Source organism: Carcharhinus amblyrhynchos, chromosome 24 (assembly GCF_965287045.1).
Source record: "Carcharhinus amblyrhynchos chromosome 24, sCarAmb.v2.hapA, whole genome shotgun sequence".
Classification (NCBI taxonomy): domain Eukaryota; kingdom Metazoa; phylum Chordata; class Chondrichthyes; order Carcharhiniformes; family Carcharhinidae; genus Carcharhinus; species Carcharhinus amblyrhynchos.
This window is the reverse complement of record NC_137347.1, coordinates 44,303,335-44,320,689: the sequence shown is the minus strand read 5'-3', so window position 1 is coordinate 44,320,689 and position 17,355 is coordinate 44,303,335. Positions and strand designations below refer to the sequence as shown.

Sequence of the window (17,355 nt, the reverse complement as noted above, 5' to 3'; positions counted from 1 at the left end):
GAGCTGCCCTGAGCAGCAATGTTGAGGTTGATTCTCCCCTGGGTGCCTGTAGCTCTGTGTTTAGTGTCAGTGGGGTGAGTGGGGCTGCAGTTTCTGGGTTTAAAGGCATCTGGAAATCTCAATTTGGAAAGGGGAGGTGGGACCTGAGTTTAGGATTCTCACCCCCAGAGTGAGCTGGCCTCATTTCCCTTTGGGACATTTTCAAGTGGAGTAGAATAAAGTTTGGGCTCTGCTCCAATATCAGGCGAGTTTGTTCCAAAACTTCCTCTAAACTCACGTCGAAACTCACGAAATTTCAGCAGTGAAGTGGCGGCTTTTGTTGGGAGCAGGAATATTGTCAACACATCAGAAATAAATGGAAGTGTTTTGGTTCTGTCTGTACAATCCCCGCCTCCGTACAATCTTTACTGGTTACCTGGATATGTGAACTAGTGAGTTAGCAATGATCAGAGGAATTGCCAATTCCAGTTCCTAAAACAAACTGATTCCTCTCGCCATGTAAGGGACACTTTGGGGGGAAATATTGTGCACATCTGCTCTTAAAATGTTTGAGATTGCATCTTAAAAACAGAGAATTGAATGATATAAAACGCCCAAAGTTGCGCTTTTCTTTCTCAAACTCTGCTGTAGCCCAGAATGTGGATTAAAAGCAGACGTTTATTGAGCTGGACTGTGTGTGAGGCCGAGACTGATACATAAAAAAATGACTGATGCGGCCAGCAAATCACTTTAAATATCCCTCTGGATCCGCCCATTCTTTAACAAGAGGGAGAGGTTCCTGTAAACCGTTAATTCTATCAGTAAAGCTAAAAGAAGCACATAGCAGGCAGGCCACTTCCGTGCCATTAATACAGACATTTCATATTTCTGCACGTTATTCACAGAGCAAGCTGCCAAATTAGGTAAATTTTCAATAGTTCTTTGTTACGTTATATTTAAATGAGGTGTAAGATACAGTGCATTCCTTTTCCGACTCCTCAGATGCTGCTGCTTTTTGTTGTGGAGATGGGGAGTGCTCACTAGTTGTGAATGTTCTTGCTCCCCGCAGCAATGGAGCTGTCCGAGTTAATCGAAACTTGCAAAGTTGACAATGTCCTGCTCTCTCGCCCTTTCGTGCAGCCGGTGAAAGGGACCCTGTGTGTTAGTAGCCATCACCTCCTGCTCTCCTCCCGAGCCGGAGACAAAGAGGAACTCTGGCTGCTGATCAGGAACATCGATGCCATCGAAAAGAGGTCAGTTTATTCCAACTGCTGAAGAGTCCGCCCGGAGTTAAATCTGTAATCAAATAATCCGGGGAGATACTGAACAGTCTAAAAACAAACCCCCTCCTCTTGTGACTTTGGCTCATTTCTAAAAATGTCAGTGAGGGCGAAAGTCAAACGCAAAAGTTTAAAGTCGTCCCGGATACGAATACGGAACCTGTCAGAAAAGATGCCTGGTTTTATCTCACAACTTTATTTTAGCTGACTAGGAAATGCATCATTCTGACTTCCTGCAGCGCACGCTGTTTATTCTGAAGACATTTCTGTTGCCTGTTTTTATAGGATTTGCAAATATCTCCAGGGGTTTTACTATTTTAGAAATCTGCATTTAGAGTTTAATAGAACTGGAACTTGGCCCGAAGTTATAAAGTATCTTCAAAGATCCCGATGTTGACATAAACCCACTGGGAGAGTTTATAAATGTGATCTAAACCGCACGGTTATATACGAGCGAACATCCTGTCAGAACTTTTCACTAAACTGTGTACTTTCTGCCTGTTTGTTCCCATGGGCTGGTTTACTCCAGTTGGTGGCTTTCCCCATTGGAATTCCTAATTCCATTTAGTTGCTTCCTATTTTTGTTTTGATTTCCAACCAGCGACATCAGCTTGCAGTCCATTCACTTGCACAACTTCACATCATCTAACATGTGAAAGAATAGTTATACCAGGATTCTTTTTCCACATATGCATTGTCCTTCTCACAGGAGGGTAAAGTGTTCTATAGAAGAATAATACACTGTAGTTAACTTGGTTGATGTGTATTCAAAAGGATAGAAACATAGGACACTACAGCACAAAACAGGCCCTTTGGCCCACAAGTTGCACCGAACATGTCCCTAACTACTAGGCTTACCTATAACCCTCTATCTTAGTAAATGCCATGTACTTTTCCAAAAATCTCTTAAAAGGCCCTATAGAATCTGCCTCCACCACCACTGCCAGCAGCCAATTCCACTCACCAACCACCCTCTAAGTGAAAAACTTACATAAGAACATAAGAAATAGGAGCAGGAGTAGGCCATCTAGCCCCTCGAGCCTGCCCCGCCATTCAATAAGATCATGGCTGATCTGTCGCTGCTCAGTTCCACTTTCCCGCCCTCTCCCCATAACCCTTAATCCCCTCTCTTATCAAAAACCCATCAACCCGCGTCTTAAAAATATTTAGCGAGGCAGCCTCCACCACTTCACCCCTGACACCTCCTCTGTACCTACTCCCCAGCACCCTAAACCTGTGTCCTCTTGTGGCAGCCATTTCAGCCCTGGGAAAAAGCCTCTGAGCATCCACTCGATCAATACCTCTCAACATCTTATACACCTCTATCAGGTCACCTCTCATCCTTTGTCTCTCCAGGGAGAAAAGACCAAGCTCACTCAACCTATCCTCATAAGGCATGCCACCCAATCCAGGCGACATCCTTGTAATTCTCTTCTGCACCCTTTCAATGGTTTCCACATCCTTCCTGTAATGAGGTGACCAGACTGAGCACAGTACTCCAAGTGGGGTCTGATCAGGGTCTAATACAGCTGCAGCATTATCTCCTGATTCCTAAACTCAATTCCTCGATTGATGAAGGCTATTACACCATACGCCTTCTTAACCACAGCCTCTAACTGCGAAGCTGATTTGAGCATCCTATGAACCCGGACCCCAAGATCCTTCTGATCTTCCACACTGCCAAGAGTCTTGCCTTAATATTATATTCTGTCATCTTATTTGACTGGCCAAAATGGATCACCACACACTTATCTGGGTTGAACTGGATAATAAAACATTTAGGAAAATTTATAAATTGTAGAAATTAAAAATGAAGGGAACCTGTTGAAAATGTTTAAAACTAATTACAGTTAAACAAAATCAGTAAAATGTGCAGAGATCAAAATCTAAACCCTTCCTGATTCACAGGAAGTACAGTATGGAATTTCTGATATTTGATATACCATCTGGTGTTGCCCCTGCTGCTTGTGCTGTTTTGCACTATCTGATTCTGTCCCTTGGTATTCAAAAGGTGACATGAAATCTCAGCACCGTGCCTTGTATCACTCTCAACTCTAATGTAGATAAGTCCAGACAAGATTAAAGCTCAAATGGAAAGCAGACCAGCCAATGATAACCAAGCATTGTGCATTTCATACATTCCTTGGACAAGCCAGTCATCATTTAAACTGATTATGTAAGGCACTTCCCCAACACAGGGAGACAGTGGCAGAGCAAAGTCTGTGTGTGTACATTGCAGTATAGCTGACAGCCAAACTATATTGATTCTATATTTTTGATTGTCCTCTCTCCACCTGGATGATATTTTAGGATAATTCAGATGGCAGTTTTAGGAATTTTGGAGTTTAGTGATTCCTATCCTGACTGGATTTTCAACTCTGCCCCATGTTATAGAACTTCCACAGATCCCCATAACATAACAGTGGTTGGAAAAATGCTTGAATCCGTCATCAAAGAAGAAATAGCGAGGCACCTGGAAAGGAATGGTTTGATAGAGCAGACGTAGCACGGATTTGTTAAGGGAAAGTCGTGTTTGACGAATTTATTGGAATTCTATGATGATGTGACTAGTGCGGTAGACAGACAGGAACCGGTGGATGCGGTGTTTCTCGATTTTCAAAAGGCGTTTGATAAGGTGCTGCACAAAAGGTTGCGTCAGAAGGTTAGGGGGCATGGAGTTGGGGGTAGGGTGTTAGCGTGGATAGAGGATTGGTTGTCTAATAGGAGGCAGAGAGTGGGTATCAATGGCTGCTATTCTGATTGGCGGATGGTGACTAGTGGAGTGCCGCAGGGATCGGTGCTGGGGCCTCAGCTATTTACCATTTATATAGATGATCTGGAGGAGGGGGCTAAGTGTAGGGTGATGAAATTTGCTGATGACACGAAGATGAGTGGAAAAGCAAATTGCACAGAGGGTGTGGAGAGTCTGCAGAGGGATCTGGATAGGCTGAGCAAGTGGGCGAGGACCTGGCAGATGGAGTACAATGTTAGCAAGTGTGAGGTTATCCACTTTGGCAGGAATAATAGTAGGAGGGATTACTATTTAAAGGGCGAAAAGCTACAGCATGCTACAGTGCAGAGGGACCTGAGGGTCCTTGTGCATGAGTCGCAAAAACCCAGTCCGCAGGTGCAGCAGGTGATCAAGAAGGCAAATGGAATGCTGGCCTTTATAGCTAGGGGGACAGAATATAAAAGCAGGGAGGTCTTGCTGCAACTGTACAGGGCTCTGGTGAGGCCGCAGCTGGAGTACTGTGTGCAGTTTTGGTCGCCGCACTTGCGCAAGGATATTTTGGCCTTGGAGGGAGTGCAGAGGAGGTTCACTAGGCTGATACCAGAGATGAGGGGGTTGGACTATGAAGAGAGACTAAATAGACTGGGTCTGTACTCGTTGGAGTTTAGAAGGATGAGGGGGGATCTTATAGAGACGTATAAGATAATGAAAGGGATGGATAGGGTAGAGGTAGAGAGATTCTTCCCGCTCAGAAAGGATAGCAGGACTAGAGGGCACAGCCTCAAGATAAGGTGGGGGTGCAGTTTAGAACGGAGTTGAGGAGGAACTTCTTCAGTCAAAGGGTGGTGAATCTCTGGAACTCTCTGCCTGTTGAAGTGGTGGAGGCTACCTCGCTAAATATATTTAAGTCACGCGTAGATAGGTTTTTGGTAGGCAAGGGAATTAAGGGTTATGGGGAGAAAGCGGGAAAGTGGAACTGATCCACTTCAGATCAGCCATGATCTTATTGAATGGTGGGGCAGGCTCGAAGGGCTAGATGGCCTACTCCTGCTCCTATTTCTTATGTTCTTATGTTCTAACACAATTACTTAGCAAAATATTATTATATACAATTAAACACATTTATTATTTTTATTCTATTTAATGTGCAGTTAGTGAGTGAGTGTACAGTGTTCATGATTGGTGGGGCTTTGTCTGCAATCCCATACCAACATCCACAGCAATTTTCCACTTGAACTGGAGGGTGTCTGTTTGCCACCACTCTGAAGATGATTGCCTTTGTAAACAGCCCATGGTTGGACCCAGTACATCCTTGCCATTAACTGGCTGAAGGCTGACACTATTTTTGCCAAGATGGAGTTTAGTTAGCACAGGCCTGACAATTTCAGTAATCAGTTTAATTTCATATGTACTGTATAGAGGGAGGGGGTGTACAGCTTCATAACCTGGAGCCTTTGGCTGCTGCTATCACTGCTCCCTCCCCCTCCCCCTTGATTTGAGCAAATCAAGCTCAAAACAGCTGTTGCTCAAATCAAATTGACTTAATTCCCATGTGTCTGACTTTATCTTTGTGTCGAATGTATTTCCTCTGTGTGTTGTGTTTGTCAGTTCACATTTTGCAGAGAACTGTTTAATGTGAAAAGAAGAAGTCACCGACACAAACATCTGTATTTAGATATTCAGTGAGATCGGAGTGATCAGGAATTGTGTAGCCTGAAATGAAGTAAGAAACAACCAAATCACAAGTAAGTTAAGGCTAATATTTTGTAGTGAACACTAAAAACATATAAAATGTTCTATTTGTGGTTGTAACGACATCTTGCTTTAACACAAATCTGGATGGCAATGCTAAGGTAAAAACAAATTACTGCAGATGCTGGAACCTGAAACAAAACAGCAAATGCTGGAAAATCTCAGTGGGTCTGGCAGCATCTTTGGAGAGAGAAATGGAATTAAGTCTTCGAGCTGGTGTGACTCTTCTTCAGAAGTTGAAATGTTCTCCACCACATTTTTCCAGCATTTCCTGTTTTTATTCCTAATTTGTACTGATTGTTATAAGTTTCAGCTATATAAACTATCCATTAACAACCATCATTGTGACAATGCAGATGCAGAAATACAATTTTATGAGACTGCGCAACATTCTAATAAGGAGGGATAGTTTCAGACTTTACAGTGAGAGTGTTTTTTATTCGTTTTTCTCTGGATTTTGCTCAGCTGTTGTTTTCTGAGGGAGTTTAGAAGACTGAGGGGGGATCTTAGAGAGACATATAAGATAATGAAGGGGCTAGATAGAGTAGAGGTAGAGAGATTCTTCCCGCTTAAAAAGGATAGCAGAACTAGAGGGCACAGCCTCAAAATAAGGGGGGGTGCAGTTTAGATCGGAGTTGAGGAGGAACTTCTTCACTTAAAGGGTGGTGAATCTCTGGAATCCTCTGCCCGTTGAAGTGGTGGAGGCTACCTCGCTAAATATATTTAAGTCACGGGTAGATAGGTTTCTGACAGACAAGGGAATTAAGGGTTATGGGGAGAAAGCGGGAAAGTGGAACTGATCCACTTCAGATCAGCCATGATCTTGTTGAATGGCGGGGCAGGCTCGAAGGGCTAGATGGCCTACTCCTGCTCCTATTTCTTATGTTCTTATGGAATATATCACAGTCACAAGAATGGTCAACAAGCATCTCACTGATGTTAAAAGAGTAAATTATTCTTTTTGACTCAGAGTGACTGACATTCCTCGCCACCATCTTCCATTAACCTTAGCTTAACCGAAACCCCATTTCTCATTTTCTAAGACAGTTGAGGGCCCACACGGTCTGAGTACTTACCCAGATCCATCAATTCTGGCCATTTCATCCTCATGTTTAATTCTCTTCATGGCCTCACCGTTGGCTGCTATGGTAATTTCCAGATCTACACCTTCCCCTGGAACTTTGTTTTCCTCCATCTCTTGCTGCAGGTGATAGGGTGGGCAGTTGTCCAGCCTTGTACCAGGCAGTCTCAGTTTCAGCTAGCTGGCCACTGTCCGGTATTGGATAGCTTCACATCGGCACTTTGACCTTCAATCCGCTTACTTCAGGCCCTGAAAAGTGCCCGGTCTACCTCGGATTACTCTGGAAGGGTAAAGTATCTCAAACATTTAAGCAACAAATGAAGCTAGCTGTTTCACGCTGTTACAATGCAGCAACAACATGACTGATATTAGACACTAACAGAATGCTGCCATCAAGCCAACAATGCCTTCTGCCTAGCACATAAATGAGTGAGGTGGTAAATGAATTTCCGAGCTGGTGTGATGCTGGGTAAAGTGTATGTCCCAAACATTGGTGATTTTATCAATCAGTCACTGTTACAACAGGCGAAGTAAATACCTCCCCTTCCCAACCAGCCCTTGTTTGCAAAATACAAACTAGAATGTCCAAAATTAGATGTGATTCCTTAACTGGACAACATTTGCTAAATAATCTTCTCTGTGTTGAAAAATTACATAACAACCAATTTAAGATTGTCAGTCATGCTCATAGTTTGTCACATTTGCATGAACTGAAGGCTACATATATTAGTGCACAGAGTCCTGTTCACTGTAGTCAGAAAGAACATGTACACACATTGCTCCTGTTTAAGCTAAACAAAAAATGTGATAGCCATTCGCTGGTTCATAACACAAGGCAATGCCTTGACCAATCAAAGTCAAGCTGCCTGATTTATATTTTAAACAACACAAGGCAGTTAACTGTCAGCCATGATCAACTGGTGCATTCTTCATGACAACCCCTCTACTAATCTGGGTCTACCTGCCAACCAATCAGTATCCTTTTCTCATATAGTATAAAATTGTTGTTTCCCCTAACATTGGGATTTCTGCGATTGCCCTGATAAGTGCAAGACAAAAAACTTCGACACAATGTCTTTTTTCAGCTATCCCCTGCTCTTCTTTGAAACGTGGCATGAGATCATTTACATCCACCTGCAATGGCAGAAAGGCTTTGGATAAAGTCTTGTCAAGACATTTTAGAATACTGTAAAATTGGAGGTAATAAAAAATCTTTGATTTTTTTGCCTCTAATTGTTTATGGATTTACTGATTAAGGAACACAAGAAAAATGGACACTGAAAGAACAATCAATGTTGATAACAATACATGAGCTATGTTTCAATAATAGTTCCGACCCATTGATGACTGAGGTTTTTCTGCAGACTGCTTGTGGAAGAGCTGCCTGTTTATTATGTTGTGACTGGGAGTGATCACTCTCCCATGGATAGGTCATTCATAGCGGACATTAGCTGCAGTCTCTCATGCTATATCTCTAAGAAGAGCAGAGGATAGCTGGAAAAAGACATTCACCAGAATCTTGCTGCCCTTCACACTGGCAGGATCTTATGGCCCTGCTGATAGCGTACCCCCTGCTGCGGGTTTCCTGATGGAAAGAAGTGCATTGAGTGGGAAACCCCATAAGATCCCACAGGCAGCAAGCGATGCACAACCTCCCACCTCTGCAAAACACACCGCAGAGAGAGAGAAAATCCTGTCCAAAAAGCTGTAAGCTGTTGTCTTTTGGAGGTGACCTTAAATATATAACGGTCAAAGCTAAAATTCTGCTCCCCATCAATTCTTGAATGAGAGTAATTCACTGCTCCAGTTTGACCTGCCTTTACCTGCTGTTAATATTTATAGAAAGTGCACCTCAGGAACAGCTCTGAACAGCTTGGGATTCACAACAAATGTTCACTTCTAAACCTTGCCCTCGATGACACCATTGTGTTATTGGGTGAATGAAGATTTTCTTCATTCATTTATGGGACGTGAGTGTCGCTGGTTAGATCAGCATTTATTGCCCATCCCTAGTTGCCCTTGTGTTAGAATACTTGCCCAATCAAATAGCTTCAACTGATTTGCAGCAAATTGAGAACAGTCCATGGAGAGAAAGTTTTTAAAAAGTTAAGAGGAAAAGCAAGAAGAAAAAAACAAAAATAATTGATATTGACGAAAGGAAGTTATAGAACCATAGAATCCTACAGGGCAAAAGGAGGCCATTCAGGCTATTGAGTCTGTACTGACCACAATCCCACCCAGGCCCTATCTCCATAATCCCATGCATTTACCCTAACCAGTCCCCCTTGACACTAAAGGGTAATTTAGCATAGCCAGTCCACCTAACTCACACGTCTTTGTCTGTGGGAGGAAATTCATGTAGACACAGGGAGATTGTGCAAACTCCACAAGGACAGTGACCCAAGCCGGGAATTGAACCTGGGCTCCTGGTGCTATGAGGCAGCTGCCCTAACCACTGTGCCACTGTATTGTCCATGTTATACAGGTTTACAAGCTAAAGATGTATTTCATGTTCAATTTTTATGCAATTTGTCAATCTACATTTCACATATTCCTCAGTAACCAGTGCTTGAGTAACAACTGACAACATTTCCAAAGGCCCATTCAGGAGGATAAGGCAAGTGCCTTAAAAAAAAGATCAAATTTCTGCTCCATTTCCATGCCAAACAGATGTCTTTGAACAGGAAACGCTTTATGTTCTGTGAAAGTTAAATTAACTGTTAACCAGTTCAGAAAAAGTTGTTGGCCTCATTGACAATGAACTGGAAGGAGATGAAAGAGCCACTGTTATCTGCAAAGGCAGCTCAGACATTTACTGTGAGGTGTACAGTTTATAGAAAGGCGAGGCAGCAATTAAACCAAAGATCATCTTAAAACAATCCTGGCTCTCCTTAGCCTTGTAGGTTTGTAAAAACCACGTGTGCAACATCTGTTGCTTCAAAACCATTTCACAATTTGCGGAATTGTCCTGTGAGAGTGTGGCATTCTTGATGGCTGCGTTTTTCTCTTCTGCAGCTGACAAATGCAACCCCAGCAACACATTCTGATTATCATTTATGATCGTAGCTCACAGCACTGGGAAGAAGAGAGTGAAACCAGTTCAGCTGTATATATTAGAGTGTGTGCTGAGTAAATTGGGCCTCTGGAGTTTAACTCAGAGGCAAACTCATTGAACCCTACAAAATTCTGAAGGGGTTTGATTGGTGGACACTGTGAGATGTTTCTGCTGGTTGAGGAATCTAAAACACGGGGATGCAGCCTCAGGAAAGGAGCCGATTATTTCACTCAGACGAAGAGAAATTTCTTCACTCAAAGGGTTGTGAAACTTTGTGATTCTGTCCCCCAGAATGTTATGGCTGCTCGATTGTTGAATATATTTAAGGTTGGGAGAGATGGAATTATGGTCTGTCGGGGAGTAAGGGATATGGAGAGAAGGTGGGAATGTGGAGCTGAAACCCAAGATCAGCCATGACTGTATTGAATGGCAGAACAGGCTCGATGGGCTGAATGGTCTAGTCCTACTTTTCTTTCCTCACTCTTGTTTGTTAAAAAGAAACTTCAGAATTATATTGAAAGCAGATTGGTGGGATGTCAGTGCCTTATCATTTAAAGAAACAATGCAACAAACACGGAGAGAACCCAGGAAATAAAGCAGGAGTAGGGCACTCAGGCTCTCACAGCTGCTTCACCATTCAATAAGATTACAGATGGTTTTCCATCACAATGCCATCTTTCTGCTCTATTCTCATTATCCTTAATTCATTGAGAATCCAGAAATCGGTCAATCTCATATTTCAAATATATTCAATAAGAGAGCATCCACAGCTTTCTGGGATAGAGAATTCTAGAACTTCACAATCTTAATAGAACATAGAACATTACCCTTCGGCCCTCGATGTTGTGCCGACCAGTGGAACCAATCTAACGATCCTCTAACCTAAACTATTCCAATGTTATCCATATGCCTATCCACTGACCATTTGAATGCCCTTAAAGTTGGCGAGTCCACAACTGCTGCAGGCAGGGCATTCCACGCCTGTACTACCCTCTGAGTAAAGAACCTACCTCTGACATCCATCCTATAATTACCGCCCCTCTATTTAAAGCTATGTCCCCTCGTGTTAGCCGTCACCATCCGAGGAAAAAGGCTCTCACTGTCCACTCTATCTAATGCTTTGATCATCTTGTGTGCTTCAATTAGGTCACCTCGTAGCCTTCTTCTCTCTAATGAAAACAACCTCAAGTCCCTCAGCCTTTCCTCATAAGACCTTCCCACCATACCAGGCAACATCCTGGTAAACCTCCTCTGCACCCTTTCCAATGCCTCCACATCTTTCTTATAATGCAGCGACCAGAACTGTACACAATACTCCACGTGCGACCACATCAGAGTTTTGTATAGTTGCAACATGACCAATTACTTCTTCTGAGTGAAGAAGTAATTGTTCCTGTTTGTGCCCCCATCCTCAACACTTTGCCTTGGATTTTCACAGAGTCGTGGAGATTCCATAAAGTTTTCAAAATGATGGGTGGCACCCAAATGTGGAAGTCTCTCAAATCCACATTTTCCCAGTAAGGGAAAAGGGGTGAGGCATGATTCACCTGTGAGGAAAACTGTGCAAAATGCAGACTCCATTTTGGCTGATGCAGTGTGGGAGTCACAAATTCATGGAGGAGACATAAAAGGTCTTGAAGGGCAGCTACGTTCTATTTTACTGTCATTATGTGATGTTATTTAAAACTGCAGCCCATTAAAAATGAAATGCAAAAATAGGCTGCACATGTCAGTGAGAGTTAAAAAAAATCTTCTAACAATTTTAATAGCAATTTTTTGGCATTTTCTTATGGAATCTTTATAAATGCTTGGCTGATTTCCAAAGCTGCAATTATCTCGGCAAGGGGATTTTGAGTTCCCAGTTTGTTTGACAGCTCAATAAGGATATTAAAGGATTAATTAACTTTGTTGAAGGTCTGAATAAAAGAATTTGTTTTTATACAACATTCTGCATTTGAGATTTGAATAAACACTTTGAAACCCTATTATAGAAAGGATATTATTAAACTAGAAGGAGTCGGAAAAGATTTATTGGGATGCTGTTGGGACTTGATGGTTTGGGTTACAAGGAGAGGTGAGATAGACTGGGACTTTTCCCTCTGGAGTGTGGGGGTCTGAGGAGTGATCTTATAGAGGCTTATAAAATAATGAGGGGCACAGATCAGCTAGATAGTCAATATCTTTTTCCAAAGGTAGGGGGATCTAAAACTAGAGGGCATAGGTTTAAGATGAGAGGGGAGAGATACAAAAGGATCCAGAGGGACAATTTTTTCACACAGAGGGTGGTGAGTGTCTGGAACAAGCTGCCAGAGGTAGTAGTAGAGGCGGGTACAATTTTATTGTTTAAAAAGCATTTAGACAGTTACATGGGTAAGATGGGTACCGAGGGATATGGGCCAAATGTAGGCAATTGGGATTAGCTTAGTGATTTAAGAAAAAGGGCAGCATGGACAAGTTGGGCCGAAGGGCCTGTTTCCACACTGTAAACCTCTATGACTCTACGACTCTGTAATAGGCTTTGATTACAGAGAATGTGTTTTACTATCAAATATGTACAGTTAAATCTGTATTAAATTTTTAGAACATTATTTATTTAACCTCGACATAGCTTTTGAAGTTTGTGTAGATTAGAAACTGGGCAAATTGACATGAGTTGGCATGGGGGTATGAAGCGCTTTGGGGATGGGTGGAGGAGGGGGTCTGAGGGGTGAGGGCTGAAGGCTAAAAGCTTATAGAACTGAGGCAGACTTTCCAACCAGCCCACCTCAGCACCTGGTGATCCCTGTGGCCACTTGTGCTCTGCCCTGGGGTCAGTGGGTTTGACTCTATTCAACACCACCTTTCCCTGAGCCCCTGAAGCAGAACCCATGATATCTGGGGAGCTTTTCCCTGAGACAGACATTGCAAGCTGGGAAATTTCTCAGCTTGAGCTGTGTGCCTTGGAAGTGAAAATTGGATGGGATGAATGTGACTGGAAGTGAGTGATTGCAACAGCTATCCCTTCATCAGACTTTCGAATGGACCTAACTTGCATTAAGTTGATTTTTCTCCACATCCCAGCTATGACTGCAACACTACATTCTGCACTCTCTCCTTTCCTTCTCTATGAATGGTACGCTTAGTCAATACAGCACACAAGAAACAATACTTTTCACTGTATACTAATACATATGACAATAATAAATCAAATCATTTCCTTTCCATTTTCTTTTCTCCCAGTTGCTGTGTAATGATCCATTGAATCCCTTTGTTGTCAGGTAGGTGGGAAATGTCCTGTAGCTGAAATGAGGGGAAGCTGCTGATTTCTTTGATGTCACCAGTGGCATGATCACACAGTGGCACGGTGTTTGGCATTGCTGCCTCCCAGCACCAGGGACCCCGGTTCAATTTCACCTTGGGTCAACTTCTGTGTGGAGTTTGCACATTCTCCCCGTGTCTGCGTGGGTTTTGTCCAGGTGCTCCGGTTTCCTCCCACACGCCAAAGATGTGCAGGTCAGGTGGTTTGGTCATGATAAATGTGCGGAGTTATGGGGATAAAGCAGGGGATAGGACCTGGGTAAGTTACTCTTCTGGAGAGTTGGTGCAGAGTCAATGGGCCAAATGGCCTCCTTTTGCACGATAGGGATTCTATGATCCTGTGTTACAGGAGGTGAGGGAAATTGCTTCAGGTTCCTTCAGAGATGATTCAAAGCCCCCTCGACATTCCCTCTCCCATTACAGAACAACCCAATGGTGTTCACATTTTTAGGGTGTTCAATTGTCCAAAAACCTCTGACTTCCATCCAGCAGCTGAACTCTCATAAAGTTATGAAAAGAAGATAACCTGAAATCTTATTTGTCCCTTTATCCAAATAACTATTATTATTCACAGGAAGAATAAATAAATCACACCAAAGCAAGATATAACATGGGTTAGTATAGGAGTCAAATGAGGCATCATTCTCTTATTGTTGATACTAATACTAATTTTCAAAAAGATTTATTTTATTTTCCTTAGTCATAGCAATACAGGAAAATCCAGGACAAGTACAGATTCTGAATCTGATGTGTTTCAAAGCTAATATTCCTCCATCATCTGCTCCATTAAATATCCATTTAGTTGCCAGTTGTATTTTTCCAGTCTGTGCTTCCCTAGCCACCAGTTGCCTCTTTACAGCACTCTCTACACATACTGATACCGGAAGTATCTGTGCGTCTTCTCCCTTCAAAGCCTGACCAACAGGGACTTATGTATCAATCGCTGTATCAAATGATGCCGAACTATCTGCCGCGTTGCAGAAACTCCTGTTTCAGGAAATCTGTCCACTCTCTGCGGTGATGTCAATAAAATTCCCAACGATGAGAATTCTTTAAAGGGTATAAGTGATTTTTTTCCATTGTGTTGACTTTTCACAGGGCTAATATCTAAGGCACAAACTCACCACAAAGTGAGCATAAAAATGGAAAGAAAATTGCAAGCAATAGAAGTACAGTTGCCGTGGTCTTCTGGAATTGGTGTTTGATATATTTTCAATACCTAAAAGAGCTCTTTGTGCCATACCAGCTCCCCCATACTGCAAGAGGAGCTTTATGCTTCCGAGCCCCAGACTTAACCTTTGCACATGCAATAGAACTCTCAATGAGGAACAAGGCCATGTGTGCACTGAATTCTGTAGTTAAAGATTACACATACACACTCATATAAATACAGAACTATGATATTGACACTGAGATATTTGATTGCATAAAAAGGTTCAAGGTAGAACCTTGTTTCAATAATGCTTTGACCCTTTTAATAATTAACTCATGATTAAACATTGTGAAAAGTTAAGACAGGATTGTGTGTTTTTTAAAGTTTACATTATATGAATGAATCCTCACTTTGGACCCAGAGGTATTTGAAACTATTGCATAACAAATAACATAACATAACATAGATACATTGGCCATGCTAAGTTCTCCCTCAGTGTGTCCAAACAGTAACTTCATTGCAGTGTTAATGTAAGCCTATTTGTGACAGTAATAATAACATTAACAATAATCTAATTCCAGTTCTGTTTAACAAATTTTCTCTTTCAACAGCTTATTTACCTGCTGTATGTGTTTAAGATCTAAATTCACATCATTAACAATAATCTGTATTTAACCCACAGGAGCTAACCTGACTTTGTCGATAACATGATTAGAGGAAGCAGGATTTGTTAAATCAGAGTTCGATATTTAACAAATGCTTCTTTCTGACACTAATATCTCCTGTGTTTGTCTTTTTTCTCTCTCTCTATTTTTTCAATCAGTGTGCAGAACCTAAGTGGACTCCAAAGCATCAAATTTGTAAATGAGGAGAACGGGGACAGGTCTGGTATTTAATTGCTGTCAGCTGCTTCATTCATGTTAGGCTACAAAGCGTTTGTGCTTTTGTCCTGAGTGACTTTGAAATAAATTGTTTACTTTCCTTGTTCCATGGAACAGAAACTTTAATGGTGTAAATGGTCTTATTTTCTGCAAGGATTTGTTTTCAAGAAATGCTTCAGTTATTGCTAATGCTGTGTTGCAAAGCTAATGTTTGTGCATTTTCTGCATCTGTTATACTCAATGTGACTGTAAAGGACCTTGGAAAGGATGAGGCCATTCAGCCCCTGAGGCCAGTTATGTTGTTCAGTCAGTTTCTGGCTGATCTGGATCTTAACTCCATCTGTCAGTTTTTGTCTCAGAACTCTTAATGCCTTTACCCGAGAGTGATCTAGCAATCCCAGTATTTTGGAGGAGAAATTCCAGATTCCCATTCCCAGTGTTTCCTGGCATCATCGTCAATGCCCTTTACAGTTTCCTGAGCTATTAAATAAGGAAATAGTTTCTCATCGCTGAACCACAAAAGAAATGAAGATATAAATGTTGATGTAATAATACATAAGAACATAAGAAATAGGAGCAGGAGTAGGCCATCTAGCCCTTCGAGCCTGCCCCGCCATTCAATAAGATCATGGCTGATCTGTCGTGGCTCAGTTCCACATTCCCGCCCTCTCCCCATAACCCTTAATCCCCTCTCTTATCAAAAACCCATCAACCCGCGTCTTAAATATATTTAGCGAGGCAGCCTCCACCACTTCAACGGGCAGAGAATTCCAGAGATTCACCACCCTTTGAGTGAAGAAGTTCTTCCTCAACTCCGTTCTAAACCGCCCCCCCTTTATCTTGAGGCTGTGCCCCCTAGTCCTATTATCCTTTCTGAGCGCCCACTCTGTTTTTATATTATCATAAAGAGCATAGGTTTAAGGTGAGAGGGGAGAGATCCAAAAGAGTCCAGAGGGGCAATTTTTTCACATTGAGGATGGTGAGTGCCTGGAACAAGCTGCCAGAGGTAGTAGTAGAGACGGGTACAATTTTATCTTTTAAAAAGCATTTAGATAGTTACATGGGTACGATGGGTATAGAGGGATATGGGCCAAATGCAGGCAATTGGGATTAGCTTAGGGGTTTTAAAAAGAAAGGGCCGTGTGGACAAGTTGGGCCGAAGGGCCTGTTTCCTTGCTGTAAACCCTCTACGATTCTATTTAATCCATTAAGCTGAAATAATGGGAGTCTGACCATTTCTTTGTCTATGGTGACAACCATTGGATGGATTCATGTTGCTCTGACACCACTTTATAGACTCGTGCCTTCCACACAAGCACTTCCATTTTCTGAGTTTACATAGAAATCTGTTTTCTCTTTATCTACCAGTTAATGTCACGGTAAGACTGATTTTGACACGGGTTCTAAGCACTTCTTGCCGGCTGTAACAGTAGACACCTAACATCCATTGGATTGTCACCATTCTGAATGCATCACTCTAGCTACCGGAGAGCAGTCAACAAAGAACAAAGAACAACACAGCACGGGAAACAGGCCCTTTGGCCCAACGAGCCCGCGCCGCCGTCCCACTGTCTCAGTGACCTATTCATGATTTTAGTCTACACCTAACGTGCGAGGATCAGGGAGGTCCAATTTAGGGACAATTTAGTACCCAATCAATCAGCCTAAAAGCACATCTTTGGGGGATGTGGGAGGAAACCGGAGCACCCGGAGGAAACCCACGCAACCACAGGGAGAACGTGCAAACTCCCACAGACACAGGCCCAAATAGTCGCCTTTCTCAGATTCGTATAAGCTCAAAAACATGTGTACATATGGTACATGGGACGCAGAACTTGTCAGCTCAGAATACCTGTGGTCTTGCATTGGGAAAGGGGCTGTGTATATGTGTGCATCATACTTCTCTGTGCTTTGTGGAGGTGGGTATTTACCTGGGCACTGAAAGGGTTTCCAAATGAAAAGTTACAAACACCAAACATTATTCTTGCCCTGAAAGTGATTGGTCCAGGCTGTAACCCAAATCAGCTCTGGTCCACATCACTCTGGAATATTTTGCAATGTAATCAGTAAAGTTAGCGATGAGGAATATAACATTATTGTATCAGGCATGGTTAGACAGGGCATAAACATTCTCTCTGCCACGCCA

General features: G+C 42.4%; 1 protein-coding gene across 2 annotated transcripts in view; it reads left to right on the top strand.

Annotated features, from left to right (window-relative positions):
* Positions 1-271: 271 nt before the first annotated feature.
* Positions 272-17,355, top strand: part of LOC145357885 (myotubularin-related protein 9-like) — a 40,946-nt gene continuing 23,862 nt past the window's right edge. Inside the window, exons 1-2 of one of the 2 annotated variants that reach the window (XM_080211443.1) lie at positions 272-1,232; positions 15,152-15,211. In XM_080211443.1, coding sequence (XP_080067569.1) covers positions 1,030-1,232; positions 15,152-15,211 — 263 coding nt within the window. In that variant the 5' untranslated portion in view covers positions 272-1,029. The remainder of the gene's footprint in view (positions 1,233-15,151; positions 15,212-17,355) is intronic. The other variant, XM_080211445.1, reaches the window with a different exon arrangement.